Source organism: Haplochromis burtoni, unplaced genomic scaffold (assembly GCF_018398535.1).
Source record: "Haplochromis burtoni strain Fernald_Lab_line unplaced genomic scaffold, NCSU_Asbu1 Contig_336, whole genome shotgun sequence".
In the NCBI taxonomy this organism is placed as follows: Eukaryota; Metazoa; Chordata; class Actinopteri; order Cichliformes; family Cichlidae; genus Haplochromis; species Haplochromis burtoni.
In genome coordinates, this window is record NW_024582697.1 from 182,407 (window position 1) to 202,439 (window position 20,033).

The following is a 20,033-nucleotide window of genomic DNA, read 5'->3' on the forward strand; positions in this document are numbered from 1 at the left end:
CAACCAGCTGGCAGGCTGCTAAGTCATGTTGTACTCATTGATAAAAATGGCAACATGTTGATAGTCAGTCTGCATTTATAAATTAGATAATAATTATTTGCAAATCTTGGACCGTCCCTCTGAAGATGATAGCAGCCAACCCAAGTCAGACTGTGATTGTTTGCAGAAAGGTTGCCTCCTATCAAGCAACCTGTACAATCGCTTTGTGATCACTCAAGCAATGAGCAACCATTTACTTACCACAGGTTGCAATCAGTCCCAGAATGTATAATATAATCACCAGGCAACCACCAATGTTTCTGCTAACGCAAGGAGGTTGCTATCCTATTTTTACTTTTGGGACTCAGCACTTAGCTTGCTCGGTATTACAAGGTAGCTTTGTCAAGTTAAGTGTGCCCAGTGTTTGATGGCTTTTTGTTGAGCCAATTCGATAGTTCCCCAACTAGCATCATCTCAGGATAATTCAACAAGAAGGCTCATCTCATACACTTAGAATCCCCAGAATATTTTAATTTAATTAAGAAAACGTATTTTCATTCAAAATATTTCAATATTATGCTGTATATATTTCTTACCCACACCCTTGCTTATTATAAAGACTTTTGATGGATATGTACTGCATAGTTCAATTCAATTCAATTTTATTTATATAGCGCCAAATCACAACAACAGCCGCCTCAAGGCTCCTGTCATTCACAATGACTGTATACATTCATACAGTCCTGCATGTTGCATGCATTTACTCCATCCAGCCACTTTTACAGCTTGTATTAATTATATCCTCTTTTCTATGCTCACTATTTAGGTATTACAATAATTCTCTTTCATATTTCTTTCCCTCTAAGAAGAATAGCACTTTAGATCACATACTTATTAATGATGTAAAACATGTACAAAACACTCATGTCAAATGTATCCCTATTTCTTACACACTGTACAGTATGTCTTTTCTTAACATGATAGGTTGTTATTGTAATGGGATACACACAAGGTGACGCACAAACAGCTTGTTTCTGCTGAGCTCTATCACATTGATTTGTATTCATGCTGCCTCTCTGGCTATGCAGCATTACAGTCCCCATCAACACCAGCAGCAGCTCTAATATCAACAGTGTTCTCGTTTTGACTCTAACGCTGCTTGACCTCAACTTGCTGCTCTTTGTTCTTAAGACACAAATACACCAACAATTTCAGGACATACAAGCTAAAGAGCCCTGCTTGACCTTGAACTTTTTTTGTCATTGTTGTTGATTCAGTCCTAAAGATTAAAACTATAGTATTAAAAGAAATTAAAAAAAAAAAAAATCAAGCCAGGGTAATAACCAACTGAACACAAGACATTTTCTTGAATGTGAGGGGAAATTCTTAGTCAAGCATTTAGAATTAAGTGTAATTCAGTCATTCTTACAAAGACAGTGCAAAACACACACACACACACACACACAAACACACATACATACCTACAGAAGAAAGATGAATACCTTCACCCGGACATGAGCATGGTGAGAATCACTATCAGCTCTATCTGATCTCTCTTCGCGATAACTTCTCTTGTTGGAAATGCATTTCTAAAGCAAAGCCCTCCTGAGACCACCATTAATAGCCTTCAGTCCCAAATAACACATCTTAATGAACCACTTGTAAGAGTAAAGCCCATTGTTCAAACACACAAATCCTATGATCTGCTTATGAATGAACTGCCCAAACGCACGATTCTCCGAATAATCGAAGCCAAACACCAAGAAAGTACATCCATTTAAGCTAAATGCTCCAAAATATTCCCTAGTTTGGAGAGTGCTTCATTTGCATTTGAGGTATGACACTTCAGAGAGGGTTGAAACATTTGAACTTTTTTATGTGATTCCGTTCAGTTAATTTAACTCAACAAGCGTCTTATAAATAAAGGAAGACTTAAGGAAGCAACTTTTTTGTAAAAACATCTTACTGCTGTACTAGTGCCAGATGCATACACACACACACACACACACACACACACACACACACACACTGAGCAGTCACGTTGCGTTTAAGCTACAGGGACTGAGCTACAAAGATTACCCCCTGTTTTAACCTGTTTTCTAGCTCTGATCTTTCATTTGTCTGTATTCAAAACAGCCAACTCTCCTCTAATCTTTTAATGGATGTGCCATCTCTTTTGTCTCCCTGCTCAGAGACAGATAGACAGACTGAGAGAGTGAGATGGGCAAATACAAAAAGTCTGCTGTCTGAGTCCGCAAGCGGGACACTGGGTGCTCCTCTTGCATTCCCTAATGGATTCTCCTATTATGAGATGGAAGATGAAAAGTCCAAGATAATAATTTGGGCACCGTCTGTTTTTAATGCTCTAACTAACTGGGATGGTACTGACGTATTCATACAGTAGTACAAACCTTGGGTGAGCAGATGTAATGTAACAAATTAGGAGGCCAAAAAAGAAGGTGTATTTTCCTCACAAACACATACAATACCAGCAAGTTACAGAAGATGTTGATTTCAAAAAGAATTCCACCTTATGTGATTCAGCTTAAGACTACTTCATTCAAACCAGCCACATTACTATCATTATTATCCACAAATAGAGTTACACTGCAGGAAACGCGCATGTCACGTAATACAATCACAATTAACCCAAAGTCACCCCATACAAAAAAAAAAAACAGTTTCCACACATTAGACACAGAGACTCTCAAAACTTTGTCATCACCAACCTTCTCCAGCTTTTCAAAATGCTCCCGCAGGAACTTCATAGGACGCTCAGGCTTAGCGATGCAGAGGTTCACAATGCACTCTTTGAGGATCTGCTGGATGTTGTGCTTCTGCACGAAAATTTCACAGCCCTTCAAACTTTCGTCTTCTTCCAGAGTGGAGGAGGAGGTGGCCATCTTATCTTTTATCTCTGTGGCAGTGGGAGAGAAACAGGGTGGACCATGAGAAGAGGGCAGGGAAGCCAGAGGAGGATAGCAGGGAGAACAATGTAGCGGGGGGAGAAGAGGGCTGAGGAGAGCAGAAAAATAGAAGGAGGGGCAAAATGAGGAGTGTATAATGAGATATGACGGACACAGGGGAGAGATTTGGAGGGGGAATAGATTGTGGGAAGCAGGTGACTTAAAATTTCACCAGTTTTTTTTTTATACTTCTTGCACAAAAAGGCAACCCTGCGAGCAAGGTATGACGTTTTGTGACAACAGAGGCTGTTGCCAGTTTATTCCCTTTACTAAACAAAATATAAGTATAAATAACAAAGCAAATCTATAAGTTGTAGAACTAGGTAGAATGTTTTAATTTAGAAGATTGCCCAAAATAGACAATCTGATCTTGTTATTACTGCCACTAACAATTTTCAAGTGTTTGTCCTAAAAATATACATTTGTGTTTAGAATATAAAGTTACAGATTCTAAAGATAGAGGATATTATCATCTGCTTCTAGATGGTTGAAAAGAAGTGTACCTCTTGTGTCTGTTTGTTAGAAGATCTTGATTAATCAGACAGTGCTTTATCTTAAAGACCTCATAGTACTATATCACCCCTACAGAGTAGTTTGCTGGAATAGGCCTAGGTTGCTGGGGGTTAGGGGCAATGATGCACTAAGCATTTTTTCTTCCCTCACCACTACGTGTTTATACACAACTTTGTATGTAACCATTATTATTAATATTATTATTATTATTATTACCCTCTTCCACTGTGTGTTTTTTTTTCCTGACTTCTTCTCCTTGCCCACAACTGGTTATAGCAGATGGCTGTCCCTCTCTGACTCCAGTTCTGCTAGAAGTTTCTCCTTGTTAAAAGGGAGTTTTTCCTTCCCACTGTCGCCCAATGTTTGATCATGGGGTGGGGGTGGGGGCGGGGGAGGGGGCGGGGGGGTGGCATATGACTGTTGGGGTTTCCTCTCTAACATTGCAGGGTCTTTACTTTGCAATATAAAGTGCTTTGAGGCAACTGTTGTTGTGATTTGGTGCTATATAAATAAAGTTCAATTGAAATCAATGTAATTGAAACCGATAAAAAAAAAAGTTAATGTAAACACATCTAACAGAACTTAACTTACTATCAATGGAGGTCCACTGGAACACGGCCTATTTTTCGTGGCGGATAAACATGACTGAACATTGAAATACTGGAAAGTAGTGCCTTTATTTGTGAAACTAAATACTTCAGCAGGTGAAGGCAATGGTAATTATATAACAACACATGACTACTAACAAATGCTAGTAGCCTATGTCTGACTGCAGATAATTGTGCAATACGTCTCAAATCAAGACAGGAAGCTGGGCAGGTGTAGCTAGCTAACAGTTAACTACCCTGAATCACTTCCTCAAAGGGAAATCACGTTAACCGTATCGTTATTTCTGCATAATAAACCAGACTCGAGCATGACTTTGAGGGTGACATCAGGCTGCAGCTTCATTCACAACAAATACACCAGCAGCGATGTCCACACGGAACAATTTTAACTGTGTAAACTGTGGCGCTTGTGATGAAACCGAACACCTGCTCGTCTGCATTCAATACACAGCTAACACAGCCAGAGTTGCTAACCTTACAATGACAACCAAACCACAACGAAGGGGGAATTACGGCGACAGCATAAAGCATCACGAGCCCGGTCTAAAACCACCCCACCGCTATTTCGTAGACACGGTTCAGTCCTTGCTCGCGCTCGTGTCCCTACCGTTATTTGTGGAGGATGTGGAGGAAAAAACACCTCGCTGGTTGGTAAGAGATTGATGAGGTGCCTTTCGTTAGCTGGGATGCTGCTGTTGCTGCCTCTGCCTCACCGCTACCTCTCGCTCGCTCTGCGTCAGTCTCGATGACGTCAATCTGTCATCTCCTCGACCGCAGCGGCGCTCTCTCGAGGCCAGCGAGCACGCGGCAGCGCATTTACAGATTAAACACCCTTAGAGGAAATAACCACACAAAAAAGAACTGTGCTGCTATTATTATTAGTAGTAGTAGTAGTATTAGTATTACTTAGAGGCGTTCATTTCCAAGTATGAACGTCTCCATCATAGTCTTTGGGGTTACACCCTCACTGCTCTGCAGCTACAGGCCTAATATCACATTTTTATGACGTATATGCATGCTTTCCCACCACATGATTAGTCCTGCGGCTAAATAACACTGGATTTAAAGCCTCAGAAACCATCCTAATCTAAAACTGAGACACTAGTCTCTGTGCCCAACCCCCCAACAAATGCCACCTGGTTCTGTTATAAGTGTGTCAAAGGTTCTGCATTATGAATATTCTCATATAAAACGCCCACATTTTCTCAGACTTTTAAAAGGTCATCTCCATCATGCATTTTTGCTTGTTGTCCACCTTGTTCACCATTCTTCATTATTACTGATAATAAAATATTATCATGCCATATGATTGTCATATCATTATATGATTGTGATTATATTTTTGTGATATGATTATCCTATGCACTCACAAACCCGCAGTACTGATAATACCTTGCTTTTACTTGTTTATATTATCTATTGTGTTGGGGCGGTTTTGTTAAACACATAGGTAATTAATTACCTCACTCCACCTCTCTCTGTGTCTTTCCTTTGTCATGTCTCTTGACTCCAGTGTACACAAGCACTACACAAATAGCTTTCTAATTATCAGCAGTTCTGGTCTGAAGTTTACATAAACTCATTATGGGCATGAATGTCATGGTAATTTGGGATTTTGTTCTGTTCTTTTTCAGGGTGGAATGACTGGACATTATACATCTCTAATGACTGAAGAGAACAAGAACTGGGTGCACAAGTTTAATTTGAGGTTTTTTGTTTTTTTTTTTAAATCCACAAAAAGTATACATAAAGGCTCAAATATATACATACAGTGGGGCAAAAAAGTATTTAGTCAGCCACCGATTGTGCAAGTTCCCCCACCTAAAATGATGACAGAGGTCAGTAATTTGCACCAGAGGTACACTTCAACTGTGAGAGACAGAATGTGAAAAAAAAAAATCCATGAATCCACATGGTAGGATTTGTAAAGAATTTATTTGTAAATCAGGGTGGAAAATAAGTATTTGGTCAATAACAAAAATACAACTCAATACTTTGTAACATAACCTTTGTTGGCAATAACAGAGGTCAAACGTTTACTATAGGTCTTTACCAGGTTTGCACACACAGTAGCTGGTATTTTGGCCCATTCCTCCATGCAGATCTTCTCGAGAGCAGTGATGTTTTGGGGCTGTCGCCGAGCAACACGGACTTTCAACTCCCGCCACAGATTTTCTATGGGGTTGAGGTCTGGAGACTGGCTAGGCCACTCCAGGACTTTCAAATGCTTCTTACGGAGCCACTCCTTTGTTGCCCGGGCGGTGTGTTTTGGATCATTGTCATGTTGGAAGACCCAGCCTCGTTTCATCTTCAAAGTTCTCACTGATGGAAGGAGGTTTTGGCTCAAAATCTCACGATACATGGCCCCATTCATTCTGTCCTTAACACGGATCAGTCGTCCTGTCCCCTTGGCAGAAAAACAGCCCCATAGCATGATGTTTCCACCCCCATGCTTCACAGTAGGTATGGTGTTCTTGGGATGCAACTCAGTATTCTTCTTCCTCCAAACACGACGAGTTGAGTTTATACCAAAAAGTTCTACTTTGGTTTCATCTGACCACATGACATTCTCCCAATCCTCTGCTGTATCATCCATGTGCTCTCTGGCAAACTTCAGACGGGCCTGGACATGCACTGGCTTCAGCAGCGGAACACGTCTGGCACTGCGGGATTTGATTCCCTGCTGTTGTAGTGTGTTACTGATGGTGACCTTTGTTACTTTGGTCCCAGCTCTCTGCAGGTCATTCACCAGGTCCCCCCGTGTGGTTCTGGGATCTTTGCTCACCGTTCTCATGATCATTTTGACCCCACGGGATGAGATCTTGCGTGGAGCCCCAGATCGAGGGAGATTATCAGTGGTCTTGTATGTCTTCCATTTTCTGATGATTGCTCCCACAGTTGATTTTTTCACACCAAGCTGCTTGCCTATTGTAGATTCACTCTTCCCAGTCTGGTGCAGGTCTACAATACTTTTCCTGGTGTCCTTCGAAAGCTCTTTGGTCTTGGCCATGGCGGGTTTGGAGTCTGACTGTTTGAGGCTGTGGACAGGTGTCTTTTATACAGATGATGAGTTCAAACAGGTGCCATTCATACAGGTAACGAGTGGGGGACAGAAAAGCTTCTTACAGAAGACGTTACAGGTCTGTGAGAGCCAGAGATTTTCCTTGTTTGAGGTGACCAAATACTTATTTTCCACCCTGATTTACGAATAAATTCTTTACAAATCCTACCATGTGAATTCATGGATTTTTTTTTCACATTCTGTCTCTCACAGTTGAAGTGTACCTCTGGTGCAAATTACTGACCCCTGTCATCATTTTAAGTGGGGGAACTTGCACAATCGGTGGCTGACTAAATACTTTTTTGCCCCACTGTACACCTACTTAAATTGTTCAATATGTGTAAATTGTCCTTCCTTGTGAAGGAAGAATCCTATACTTCTTGTTGATCATAATTGACTGAAGTGAATTGAAGTGGTCATTTCTCTTTGCCAGGATTTGTTTGGCAGCACTCATTGTAATGGCTAATATTTAGAGTAATGGGAAACTCCAAGAATTTATTAAAGATATTTTTATTATTCCATCCATTTTGTGCAATGTACCAGTACCATTAGCAGCAAAACAGCTCTAGACCATGATGCCACCACCAAGCCTTTCTTGAAATGTTTGTCAGACCCAATGGAAAGATGCAGAGAAAAGTCTTAGGTTTGAAAGCCTCACCTTTACTCCTCCAAACATATATTTTGACATTGTGGCAGAATAGTTCAAGCTTTGTCTTGTCTGATTATAAAACTTTTCTATCCCATTTAACCTTAAAATTTCAGTCGAGCCGAGTTGAGTGATGATTTTGGAACAAGGGCATTTTTCTTGGTCATTGTCCACAATGACATAAAATACTCTTCACTGTGGACAGTGACACTATTGTTTTTGCAGTTTCCAGTTCATGGCAGGCTTCAGTCTTGGTGGTTTCTGGGTTATTCCTGAGTATCCTGACCAATATGAGGGTGACAGTTGGCTCTTCTTCCAGACTTTGGCAAAGTGGCTATGCATCAGAATAACTTGTTTTTGTGTATAGTTGTTTAAGCTGATGATTTTGAATTGGCAGTTGTTTAGATGTGGCTCCAAGAGACCTTCCCAACTTGTGCAAATCTACAATTCTCCTTAGATCTTCACTGAGTTCTGTGGATTTTCCCGTTGTTTTGAGTGTTGGTCAGAGAAATAAGCAGTCCATCATGATCACTGATGAGAAGTTAATAGACTTTGGCCATGTCAAATTAAAGACACAGTACTTTCAGCACCACTTATCAAGTGGGTCTATGTATGTATTTGAGCCTGTATGTATACTTTTGAACCTGCATGGATTAGAGAAAATCCTAAATAAATGTATACTGTATTGGATTCCAACACTGAAAAACAAACAGTTTAAGGAAGTCATTAAAATCTCCAAATAGCCATGAGATTTATGGCCATGATGAGTGTCTGACCGCAACTGTAAGTTTAATTGTAAGCCAAACCTGGCTAATTTACAGAATATACAGTTTGTATAGCTGGGAGACTTCAAATAAAATCATTGTGTATGTCATTTTCATTCTGTTTTGGCAATTTGGTGAACTTTTAATTGGGGGGGGGGGGGTTATGTTTGTGTGTGTGTGTGTGTGTTTTAGTGTTTTTTTATTATTATTATTATTATTATTATTATTTTATTGATTTCTATTTTTTTGTTCTTTAATTTGTGCTGTAATAATATATGAAAACATCTGAATAGCCCTAGATGCCACCATGATAGTCTTGTGTTTGCGAATGTAAATAAAGTTTCATATTTTTGAATCTGAAACTATCGTAAAGCAGTCGTTTGTTTGTCGTGCGAATGCCGGTTGCCATAACGACAGCCAAGATGGCGGCGATGGCGACTGGAGACGAGCATGCTTCCTCTGAAGTTTTGAGAGGACTCGCCCGACATTTAAATTGTCTGAACGAAGACAACAAGGCGACAAGAAAAAGAGCTCTGGAGGCGATCAAGAAGGAGACGGTTGATAAAGGACTGTCCAGCAGCGCCTTACAGGAAGTCTTTTCTTCCCTCATCAAGCCTCTCCTTAAATGCCTGTCAGACCCAATGGAAAGATGCAGAGAAACTACTATAGCGGTTTTGACAGAGTTTATCCGATGTGTCCCGAAGCCGGAGGAATCGCTGCCTTATCTCATGCCCTGCTTGGCTCAGCGATTTGGGGAGAATGAGATCCTGGAGCCGGCGGAGGAACTTCGCCTGTCGGCCGTGGAAATGCTAACTCTAATAGTGGAAGTGTGCGGGAAGAATTTAGCACCCTATCTGAGCGAAGTGATCAACATACTGCAGAGAACCATCGTAGACCCTTTCCCCGATGTTAAACGTGAAAGCTGCAAGTGCACCGTGAACTTTGCGAAGTGTGTGCCAGGTTGGTGAATGGGTTTTGTTGTGGCTGTGGAGAAAGCTGGTTACCATGGTTTCGAAGCACGCAGACATGTTTGGGGCCCAACAGCTCTCTTTCCTGTACTGCGCAGGTGCCTCCGCACTTATATTAAATGGCAGTGACGTTTTTGTGCTGGGCAACTAGAGCAGTCAGTAGTTGCTTGTTTTGCCTGAACAGATCCCGTAGGCACACTGACGTGTTTCACATCGTCAAATGAATGTTAATATTAGACAAAGAATACCCGAGTAAATGCACAATGCTGTTTGTAAATGATGGTTTCATTTATTAAGGGGAAAACAATTTAAACTTACCTGGCCCTGTGAGAAAAAGAATTGCTTGCTTCTGGTTAAATCATTAATTGGCTGTGATTAAGCTCAATTTTCTACCTAAATTACTTATTTTTCTTAGTAAATGAAATTATCATTTTAAAATGCACTTTCTATTTATTCAGGTTACCTTTGTCTGATATTAAAATTTGTTTGATGATCTGAAACATCCAAGTTTGACAAGTATCCAAAAAAGAGGAAATAAATCTGGATTAGTGCAAATACTTCTCACAGCACTGTACTTGGTCTGATAATGTATCATAAGTTGTGTATTATATCACTGCATGATCCAGCTTTCAGTTAGACAATTGAATGGACTGCAATCCTTTTCCCTTCTCTCTCTTCAGAGCACTTTCACATGCAAGCCGAGTGTCTCATTAAGCCCCTCATGTTGACAATTGCTCATCAGCACACTCGGGTACGGGTTTCTGTCATCGAAGCCACTGGGGCGGTCATTCAGCATGGAAGTGGGAAAAAACTGGATGATGTGCTCTCTCACCTGGCGCAGAGACTGTTTGACGACTCACCTCAGGTTCAGTTTTTTGGGGGGGGAAACTTCCAGGAATAACATGACCATGGATTAACATTTTTGTCCTAAAACTCAAAACCATTTTGTCTATGTTTAGAAGCTCCTGAATTTTGCCCCCCTATCATTCTCTCTTTGGATCCAGGTGAGAAAAGCTGTGACTGCAGTCGTCGGTGATTGGCTGTTGCACTTCAGAGACAGATATTCTTATTTTCACAAACTCATCCCTCTCCTGCTCAGCACCATCAATGATGAGATCCCAGAAATAAGGTTAAAGTCCACAGTTTTATTCTGTAGTGTAATTTCCTGTTTAGAAACTACATGACACAATTTCTTTACACAAACACAGCGGCTTTTAATTCAAACATGATGCTGAAGTGCATGTTTTCAACTTTAATTCAAGGCTTTTTAGGGGGTTAAGAATTACAGTCATTTTTATACACATTCTCCTATTTCCAATTTGATAAATTAACAAATTTTATATTTGTTTGTAATACTTGAGTGAAAATCTTTTGGGGTCACTGACTGTACACACCAAATGGACACACCAAATGCTTTGTGTCTTCCCTTGAGATATATTGTCAGACCTTTACTACAGCTATGTTCAGTTGCTGCTTGTTTGTGGGTCTCTGCATTCGTTTCTGTATTTAATAACTGAAAAAGCATGCTCTGTTGGGTTGAGATCAGGTGACCTGACTTGGTCATTGAAGAACATCCCATTTCTTTGTAGTGAGAAACTCTTAGGTTGCTTTGCAGTTTGCTTTGTTTCATCATCCATTTGCACTGCAAAGCGTTGTCTGATCAGTCTCTGAGCAGAGAGCTCTGTACACTGTAAAATACACTCTGCTACTTCTATCAGCAGTCACATGATCACTAAACACTAGTAGTCATACATGCCCATTCCACAACGCTACCTCCACTTTGTTTGACAGATTATGTGGTGTGCTTTGAATTATGTTTCTCTCCTCCTCCATACTTATCTCTTCCCATCATTCCAGTAAAAGTTAATCTGGGTTTCATGTGTCCAAATTATTATTTTCTCAGAACTGTGCGGGCCTGTTTAGATGGTTTTTTTTGGAAAGGCTAATGTGGGCTTCATGCTCTTGGAACCTTAACAAGGATAGACCTTTCTCCTCAAGAGGGTTTTTGTGTTAGATGTTTTCTTAGCCAGTGAAAGAATTCTGCCATGGTGCGCTTTAGTTGACTTCTATGGCCTTTCAGCTGAACAATGTCAGTGTCATTTCTGAAGTGTTTGCCAGCTTGCTGATAATGTTTATTTTGGTTTTTCAGCCTAATGAAGAACCCCCTTCCCTTGCACAAACATCATTTGTTCCTCATATTTAGAGTTCTAGTGTACAGCTGCCAAATGCAGGTTCAAGTGTGTATAAAAATGGCTGTAATTGGTTATGCAGTACTGTTTTTACACTCTTTCATTTACATATAAACTGTCTGACTGTGGCCATATGATCCACTGGACCTAGATATATATGAAATATAGTGCAAACAACAATGACCATACTATTATTTCTCATTTAGGATGAGTAAGAAATAATATTTCTTTCCGTTTCCTCTTTCAGACTTCTAGCCGTTGATCTGTGGAAGCAGGTAGGCGCACAGTGGGAGAAGGAGAATGAAGATGACATCAAGGACAAAATGGACTTCCTTCTCACTCCACCTCCACATTACCCATCAGAAGGTCTGAAGGTGTTGTTTCTTCCCTATGCTACAATTTTTAAGGAGTGTGGTCATCCAGTTGGGTATTTTGGTAAATAATGTAAAGAGTTCAAGCTAGAGTGAATGGTGAACTTTGACATTGACATTTTTCTCCATCTCAGTAGTTCTAAAAGCTGTTGTTGTTTGTGATCTAGATATCTTAGTAAATAAGACAAGAATAAGCTGTGGAGTGGGTGGCATCGGTGTAATGCATCAACCTCGACTCCGCGTAGGTGGTGAGACAAGGGATTAGAAAGCTTTCTGTATATGGAGTTTTACTTTCTTGTCTAGACTCAAAGTTCTTAAAGCAGCTGCATGTCAGCGTAAAGCTAAATGTAATAGCTGCACCCTACTCCACTAAATCTTGTCTCTTTATTACAGCTGTTCATAGTTATAATGTACAGTAAGAAGAAATGATGCAGTCTATGACAGCTTTGTTGTCAAGGCAGGTACTGGCTTGGAAAGATTAGTGTTTGCCTCGGGCCTGGTAGCAATATGAACCTGAAACATGGCCACAATAGTTGGCCTGCAGTTTGCCTAGAGGGCCAGGACAAATATGTGCACAGCTCGGTTGCACAAGTCTGCATTTTTAAAAAGAAGATCCTGTACACTGCTCCACATGGGACAGTATGAATGAATACTGGTTCTGCCTGGCGACAGGAAAGGAAGAGCACGTTTCTCTCTGTCCTTCTTTCCATTTTTGTCTTGTGATCATAAATCTGCCGGGCCTCCCAGTGTGAAGAGGTCACTGTCAAACAGTGAGAGACAACCAGAAAGGGCCTTGTTTGGTCTTGTCCTGTTGTGTTTCTCTGATTTATCTCTGGCTTCCTTTAGTCCTCCCTTCCTCTCTCATTAGTGTGCCTATAGGAGAAGGGCAATAAGGTGGCAGGTTAGTGAAAAGAAAGACAAGCAAAAGTGAAATGTAGAAGGCTATATGGAAAAGTGTTAACTCTTGCTCTGACAAGCCCCTTTTGGCGGAATCTCAGTCATAAAAAGTGGTTTTGAGGGTTTTTCTAGAGAATGTGGAGCCCACTCAGGACACTTTTGAAAATATGTGAATCAGTGGCATTTCTTGTGCTGTAAATGCTCTTTTTAAGGATTCATATAGTTCATAACAATGTGCGTAACAAAATGATTTCACACGTAGATTACACATAAATTAATTAAGCATATGCAATGTACTCTGAACAGAAAATATTTTGGATTATGGGTCTTGATATCTATATTAGTGTGATATTTGAGATACTTTTGATCACAACCTAGCATCCTGGAGAGTGTTCAGTAAATTTGTAAAGCAAATCTCTCTCTATTATCTGCTATTTTCTGTTGGAACTCTCCATCTTAATGCTAAGTGAATGAGACGGAAAACATGAGTTTTTCCAAAGAAAATACAGATTACAAACAGTGGCAGAGTATGCTTAGGTGAATTTTTCAATTTCTCTTGCAGTGGAGCGTCCAGGGTTAGGCTGCAGAGAGCTGGTTGTGAGAAATCTGGGGAAGCTGGTACCGGCTATCACACACGATGTGACCGATTGGCTTGTGCCAACGCGGGTTAAGACCTCTCAGCTTCTCTCAGTGCTGCTGCTCCACGCCGAGGACCATTGCATCCAGCACCTGCCGGCCCTATTGGCGACCCTCTATCGGGCCTGCACAGATAGCGAGAGGGACGTAGTCAACAATGTGAGTAACCAGAGAAGTAGAGCACATTATACATCACTTTTTAAAAGATTTTTTTGTTTGATTGTGGAATTCAGTAAATTTCACATCTGCACATACTGTAAAATAGCACTGTTTCTTCTGAGTCAGCAGTTATTCTTCATGTCAGTCTAAACATGCTTCTATATTTAAACTTGGCCAATCAGGGCTCAAGGACTTGGGATGCACCTGTTTGCATATGAGGATTACGCTGATCTTTGATGTGTGGAAAACTCATCATCCTCGACACTCCCTCAGGTCTCTGCTCTTGACTCTCTTCCTCTCTGTTTCCACCTTCAGTGTCTGGCAGCTGCTAAACTGATAGGGACCTTTGTCCCTCCACCTGTTTTCCTCAAACTGCTGCTGGATCACGTGGCCAGCCCACACTCTTCCTCCCACCCTTGGGCCCCCCTCATGGTCCTGGCTGCCGTGCTCGGAGGATGCTCCAGGCCCCTCCTTAAACCACACATCCAGCAGGTCGCCAACGCTCTGGCCCAGCCCGATGTGTGCCAGGGATATCAACAGGTCAGCAGAGGGAAGCTCGGGTTTCGTTGTGGTTGGCCTGTTTTGAACTTATTTACCTGAGTATGAGTGTTCTTCCAGTAATGCCATGTACCTCCTGCTCGCCCACTACAAACACATTCTCTTACTGTTTTTTAGCTGATTTCCAGTATGAAGTTTACTAGTAAGGGAGGGACACGTTGAAAAAGTTAAAACATTAAAATCACACTTGTTTTGATGACAGCTTACCTTCCCTCACAGGAAGCCATGTTTTGATTTTCCCCATCCCAGCTAGTCTGTGTGCACCAGCTGTTTCTCTTAAAGTCATGTTAGATGATCTTGGCAGTGTCATAAAGGGTCATTTTCTGCTTTCTCTGTGTACCTTAGCGCTCTTATTATTGGCAGTGACTTTGCAGCAATCGTCTACTGTATATATTTCTGGTGTAATTTGTCCGTTATGGAAATAAGTTTGATGATAAGGTGAAAGTCTTCAAGGCTTTTCAATAGCTCTACTGTATGGGGTGAGTTCAGGAGGTTCACTGTGGAGGAATTCTCCAAAATGCCAAGTCTGTTAAGGTGACACTCAGGGCCACATGGTGTTTTTCAAATCTAGCATTGCACTTTGATGGCACCGCCTCTGCTCAATCGCAGCTATGAACTGTGACTGAAATACATTTGGGCTTTCTTTGTAAATAAGAGGAAAATTCCTATCGTGTGCGGAGCAGACATTTCCATGCCTCTTTTCCTCTAGCGCCAAATATGTTTCCCTTTCACAATAACAGTTGTCTGCCAGATAACCGCACGACGGGCCTACCTATACCCATGACCCCATCCCTTCTCGTAGTGCCCTGCAAGAATTTCCTCCTTGAGATAATAATAACAAAAAATCACTAATTCATGTGACCCCAGGATGACTGCTGTGACCCCTCTGAGCAGGCAAGGCAACGCAAAGGCTTTGGTTTTTGGTTTTTTAATAGCCAGGCGAGCTCCTAGCGCCAGACTGCAGTTCAGCCATGCCATTCAAGGAATCCCTGAAATTTCAAAGCCTGACTGGTCAAGGCTGGTGATAAATGAATACGGAAACTGACCTCCTTCTGTCCTCCCTCGTTGCTGTCTGGTGGGGTCAACCAGAAAAAGAATTAACCGGATGGGACAGTCACATGCTGTCGCACAGATGCAGGGAGACCTCTGCTTCCTCTCTGTCTGTCTCTCCATCTATCTTACTCTGTCAGTCTCCTCCTCTGTTTCTGAGGGCAAAGCACAGAGCACTGCTCAGGGGAGGTGGCAGAGACAAAGCACCTGCAACATTCTTTGACAACAGACAGAGTTCATAGCATGGAGACGGGCCAGATCTCCGTGTAGCTGTAAATAACACCAACGGAGACAGGACCACCTGCGTTCAGGATGGCGGTGATCTCTCTGCGCTAAAATGCCAAATACCTTTAGATTGACCTGCTTTTGATTATTATTGGATAAAAGTTTGTTCAGCTGCAGGCACAATGGCAGCATAGAAAGCAAGGCACACTCAGAACCTTATTTTATTCTTAATTTTTTATAAATATAGACATTTAAAGGACTTAAAAATATAAGTGCAGTCTTCAGAGAGTTATGTGGCACCTGAACAAGAGGCAGAGAAAAAGGAGAAGGTGAAGTCTGACTTGAACACAATGAAGCCTGTTAAGAAATTAAATATAAATAAACTTCAAAGTGAGCGTAGGCCGACTTGAAGGCCCTGTAAGGAGCTGATATATGATGCTTCTGCACGACATAACCTCACAGGCTCTTTCAGCTGTGTTTTCTTTTCTTTATTTTGAGAAAGGGGGGTGGGACGACTCACAAAAATAAATGACAGATGCTTCGTGGAAAAACAAAAAAACTTTTGGTTATAAATTGAAGATGATTTCAGGAGCTTGAGCGGACATGAAAGAGGGTGGTTAAAGAAGCCACCGTGTTCAGATGTGAAATTTATGTTTTCTTATGACTCCCACATGGCCGCAGTGGATCATATCATACACACCTTTCACAGCTGTGGTGTCCCTGTGTTTTAGGCTGCCATGGTGATAGAGACATCAGCACATCTGCAGGGCTGGTGTGGATTGGTAAAGATAGTTAGAGCTGGAAGAGCTCTGTGAGTTTCACAGCCAGGATTTAGAAGAAAGGTCTTTTCATCTTGTCTGCACACGGAGAAGCTTCGCAATGTCGCAACATCAACTATTCTGCTGAACAAGCAAGCGTACTTTCATACATTAGCGAGTCTCCTGTGTGCATGCACCTTGCCATCAGCGACAGCTGGGTACCGCTCACTGCTCAACTGAAGGGCAGACAAAGAGTGCAAAAAAGGCATAAGAGCAACTTTCAGCTCACTGCAAAGGGTCGATATTGCATCTACTCCCAGTGTTTGTTTTTCTGTTTCTATAGCAATGTCGGGAGCTGTTGGTGGAGTGGGGGGGGTTCCCCATTGGATAGAAATTCCAGGTCCTAGTATAGCTTCTTAAAGAGGAGTATCGTAAGTGATGCATCCAGCGGTGGACAGATGCACGTACGCGAGGTGATGAGGGCCCCTGGAACGTGCCCAGACCAATAAAACCAGGTGTATCTCGACCTGCTCCAGGTGTCCACCTAGTCATTACACCGCACCACTTTTTCCGCTCCCTCACTCTCGGCCAGCCCTAATCGTTGTTTTCTGCGAATGTTTAATATGCAGCATCTGAATGTGTGTGCCGCGTTATTTCCAGTACTGCTTCCCTGGTGCCCCTGCTGTGTGTATTTCCCAGTGAAAAGCTCAGTCATAAGAAGGTATCCCCCCCCCCACCCCACCCTGGTCAATGACACGAGAAATGCATTCAAAGACCGGTGTATGGTGCAGCAGGCAAGTTGTGTTTAAGTGTTTGTTCTAGTCTATTTTTGCATTGCTATATGACTTTGCTGTAACCCCTGATTGCTTGGAAATTAATCCCAAGATTCAAATTTGGGAAAAGAGAGTGCACCACCTAGTGCTAGTTAGCCAACTACCACCAAAACCATTTCAAAACCCAACCGGTCTAACTGCAGACCAAAGCAAACACCTGGAGGGCATTCTTCCTCTTAACAACTCATACAAAATCACACACTCTCAATCACACTTACACCTTCCACCCCTCACTCTCCTTCTAACTCTACCCCCTTGACACCCTAATGACAGGCTGTGTGAAAACAAGGGGGAAAAAAGGGCCACGGTCCCAGTGATGGCATGGAAATTAGTCTGACCTGCAGGTCTTTGTCTAAACATGAGCTCACCACAACACTGCCTGACAAGTGTCAGCAATCGCACACACACTTGTGTGTTTTCAGATGAGGGGAAAAAAGTTCTCACTCTGTGTTACTGTGTATCTTGTTCATCTGTTATTACTGGTAGGAAACATGAGACAAGCGGCCATTTAGTTGTTCCAGAATGATGTCACCAGGTTAAAAAAGCGGGATTGCTTCTTAGAATTCACAAAGAAAAGACAGTCTTAATAATAATGCATTCCTACCACGCCTCTCACAGGTTATGTACTTGGAGCAGTTGCTGGCGTGTGTGGATGTGCTGCTGCATCAGTGTGAGTCAGACTGCAGCTCAGGGAGCCTGCAGCTGCTCCAAGTGCTCATCGCTGTCCAGAGCTTCTCCACTGAGCCACAGCTGAGCGAAAAGGTGAGAAAACATCCACATCATGAAGTCACAGATCCAGATCCATCCTTCCTGCAGCTCTCGTCTATATTTTGCTCTGAAATTACACAATCTTCCCCTTCACTTGTTGTTTTTCCCCTTCAATTTTTTTTTTACTAGAAAGGTAAGCAGGTTTTATGACACGAGAGCTATTCGAGGAATGTAAGCATTTACATGGGCTCAAACTGTATAATTACCCACTTAGCCACGGGAGCTGAAATTGCACCTTTGGAGTGGAACTTTAAATCCAGTCTTTGTGGAAAGGAGGCGGGGGAAAGGTGGAGAATGAAAGAAACGGACAGAAATAGGGGTGGAGAGGGATGAGTTGTGTTGCACTTGTGACACAGGTTTGTGTCAGAAGTGAAGCCCCGTTTAGTTCCATAAAGCCTTCTCAGGTGAAAAAAAGCCATCTCATATCCTGGTAATAAATTACCTCTCATCTTGTGGTCAGGCTCCACATGCCAAGCACAAACAGGACCAGTGACAAGTGAAGCCAGTGGCATCTGAGGTCAACATGTCATCTAACTTCTTGTCGCCAATCGTAGGGTAATGATAGGGAGAGGAGCGGGAAGGAACTGGCACAGATGCTCACCAGACACCACATGGGCCACCAGTGTGACTGTGTGTTTATGTCTGTCTGCATCAGTGTGTATGTTCACACAGGGAGCAGTGAGTAGAGAAGAGATGGGAAGGAATGGATTAAGAAAGAGAGGAATGGTGAGAATGGCCTTGGGCATTCCCGGACCCAGAGGAAAAGAAGAACTTGTTTTCCCAGAAAAGGGGCATGTCTTTCCCATCAGCGGACAGCTCAGGGTTGTCTGGCTCTCTTCTGAAAGAGCCGATTTGTGACTCAAACAATGTATCTGTCCCCGTCCATCCCTAAGGGACTACAACGGGAATTATTAAGTGCCCCATAGGTCTGTTTCCCTGCCATAAGAAGTCAGCTAAGTATTTACTATCCCTTTTTTCTTTCATTCTTTCCCTTTCCTCTGAGCTCAGCTTTATTGATGTGTGTGTGCATGTACTGGCGGTTCCTGTGCCTTTGTGACATCCTGTGTATCTATGTTTTAGTTTCTGAGTGGTTGTCTGTGTGAGACCCTGTCATGTCTGCTCTGTTATTCTTCCCATGGCTTCACACGATGCTTTTGTGTCTCATCCGAATTCCTGAAATTATTGGAAACCAGTAGCTGTTCAGCTGAAATAGTTCTCTTATCACTTTGTCTCATCTTTGCTAAGCCTTACTCCCGCTCAGAGTTCTGCTTTTTTTGTTTGATTTTTTTTATTTTTTTTATAGACACTTCATGATTTCAAGTAAACCTTGCAGTCTAAACTTATGTTGACTTAATTTTGCTCCACCTACCCCCTCTTTTCTTCAGGCGTTGGAGAGTGTGCAGTTCTTGTGTAAGGTGCAGGGCTTGGACTCGGTGATGGAGCTCTATAGACAACATATGGGCCAGCTGCTGGACTGGCTGTCTGCCTCTGTCAACACCTGGTCCAGTTACTCCCCAGAGAGACTTCAGCTGCATATCGTAGTCATACAATCAGGTGAGAGCTGAAGCTTGTATGTGTGGAAAATATTGCCACTTTATACTGCAGGTGCTGAAGTCTTTGCATGTATAGACTCTACAGTGGTAAAAGTGGAGGAAAAAAAATATGCAGTAAGGTTTTTAAGACATGGGTACTTCGAATTGCCTCATGAAGAAAATCACTACATCCATCAGTTTGAGCAGGTTCACGTCCACCTCATGTGGTAGTAATTCTTCAGCTTGTTCGGACATGATATGCTACATCATATTTTAAGAATAAGGTTATTTGTCCCTCACATGTAGTCCATATTGAAGGCCGCACATATGCTTTACTGCACAAATAGTTGGGATAGCTTTGGGTTTTTGGGGGGTTTTGTTTGTATTGTTGTCTTTGTCCTGCATGCACAGAAGCAGGCGGAATCATGAAAACACATCCTACCACCTCTCATTGGTTCTTGCTGGTCCCAACTCCTCCTGAGAGAAGCTGGAGAGGTCCTAATCTCAGCAGTCAGAGCTGATGTCAGTGCTGTCGGCACAATCCATGTCGAT

At 42.1% G+C, this 20,033-nt stretch overlaps 2 protein-coding genes across 2 annotated transcripts in view; one reads left to right on the forward strand and one right to left on the reverse strand.

Moving 5' to 3' along the window:
• Positions 1-4,847, reverse strand: part of prkar1b (protein kinase, cAMP-dependent, regulatory, type I, beta) — a 66,752-nt gene extending 61,905 nt beyond the window's left edge. The window contains exons 1-2 of the mRNA XM_005943979.3: positions 4,674-4,847; positions 2,709-2,896 (exon numbers count right to left, since the gene is read on the reverse strand). Coding sequence (XP_005944041.1) covers positions 2,709-2,882 — 174 coding nt within the window. The 5' untranslated portion in view covers positions 2,883-2,896; positions 4,674-4,847. The remainder of the gene's footprint in view (positions 1-2,708; positions 2,897-4,673) is intronic.
• Positions 4,848-8,934: 4,087 nt separating this feature from the next.
• Positions 8,935-20,033, forward strand: part of LOC102292325 (dynein axonemal assembly factor 5) — a 30,739-nt gene continuing 19,640 nt past the window's right edge. The window contains exons 1-8 of the mRNA XM_005943982.3: positions 8,935-9,497; positions 10,186-10,370; positions 10,510-10,634; positions 11,942-12,060; positions 13,525-13,757; positions 14,073-14,297; positions 17,800-17,943; positions 19,335-19,503. Coding sequence (XP_005944044.2) covers positions 8,960-9,497; positions 10,186-10,370; positions 10,510-10,634; positions 11,942-12,060; positions 13,525-13,757; positions 14,073-14,297; positions 17,800-17,943; positions 19,335-19,503 — 1,738 coding nt within the window. The 5' untranslated portion in view covers positions 8,935-8,959. The remainder of the gene's footprint in view (positions 9,498-10,185; positions 10,371-10,509; positions 10,635-11,941; positions 12,061-13,524; positions 13,758-14,072; positions 14,298-17,799; positions 17,944-19,334; positions 19,504-20,033) is intronic.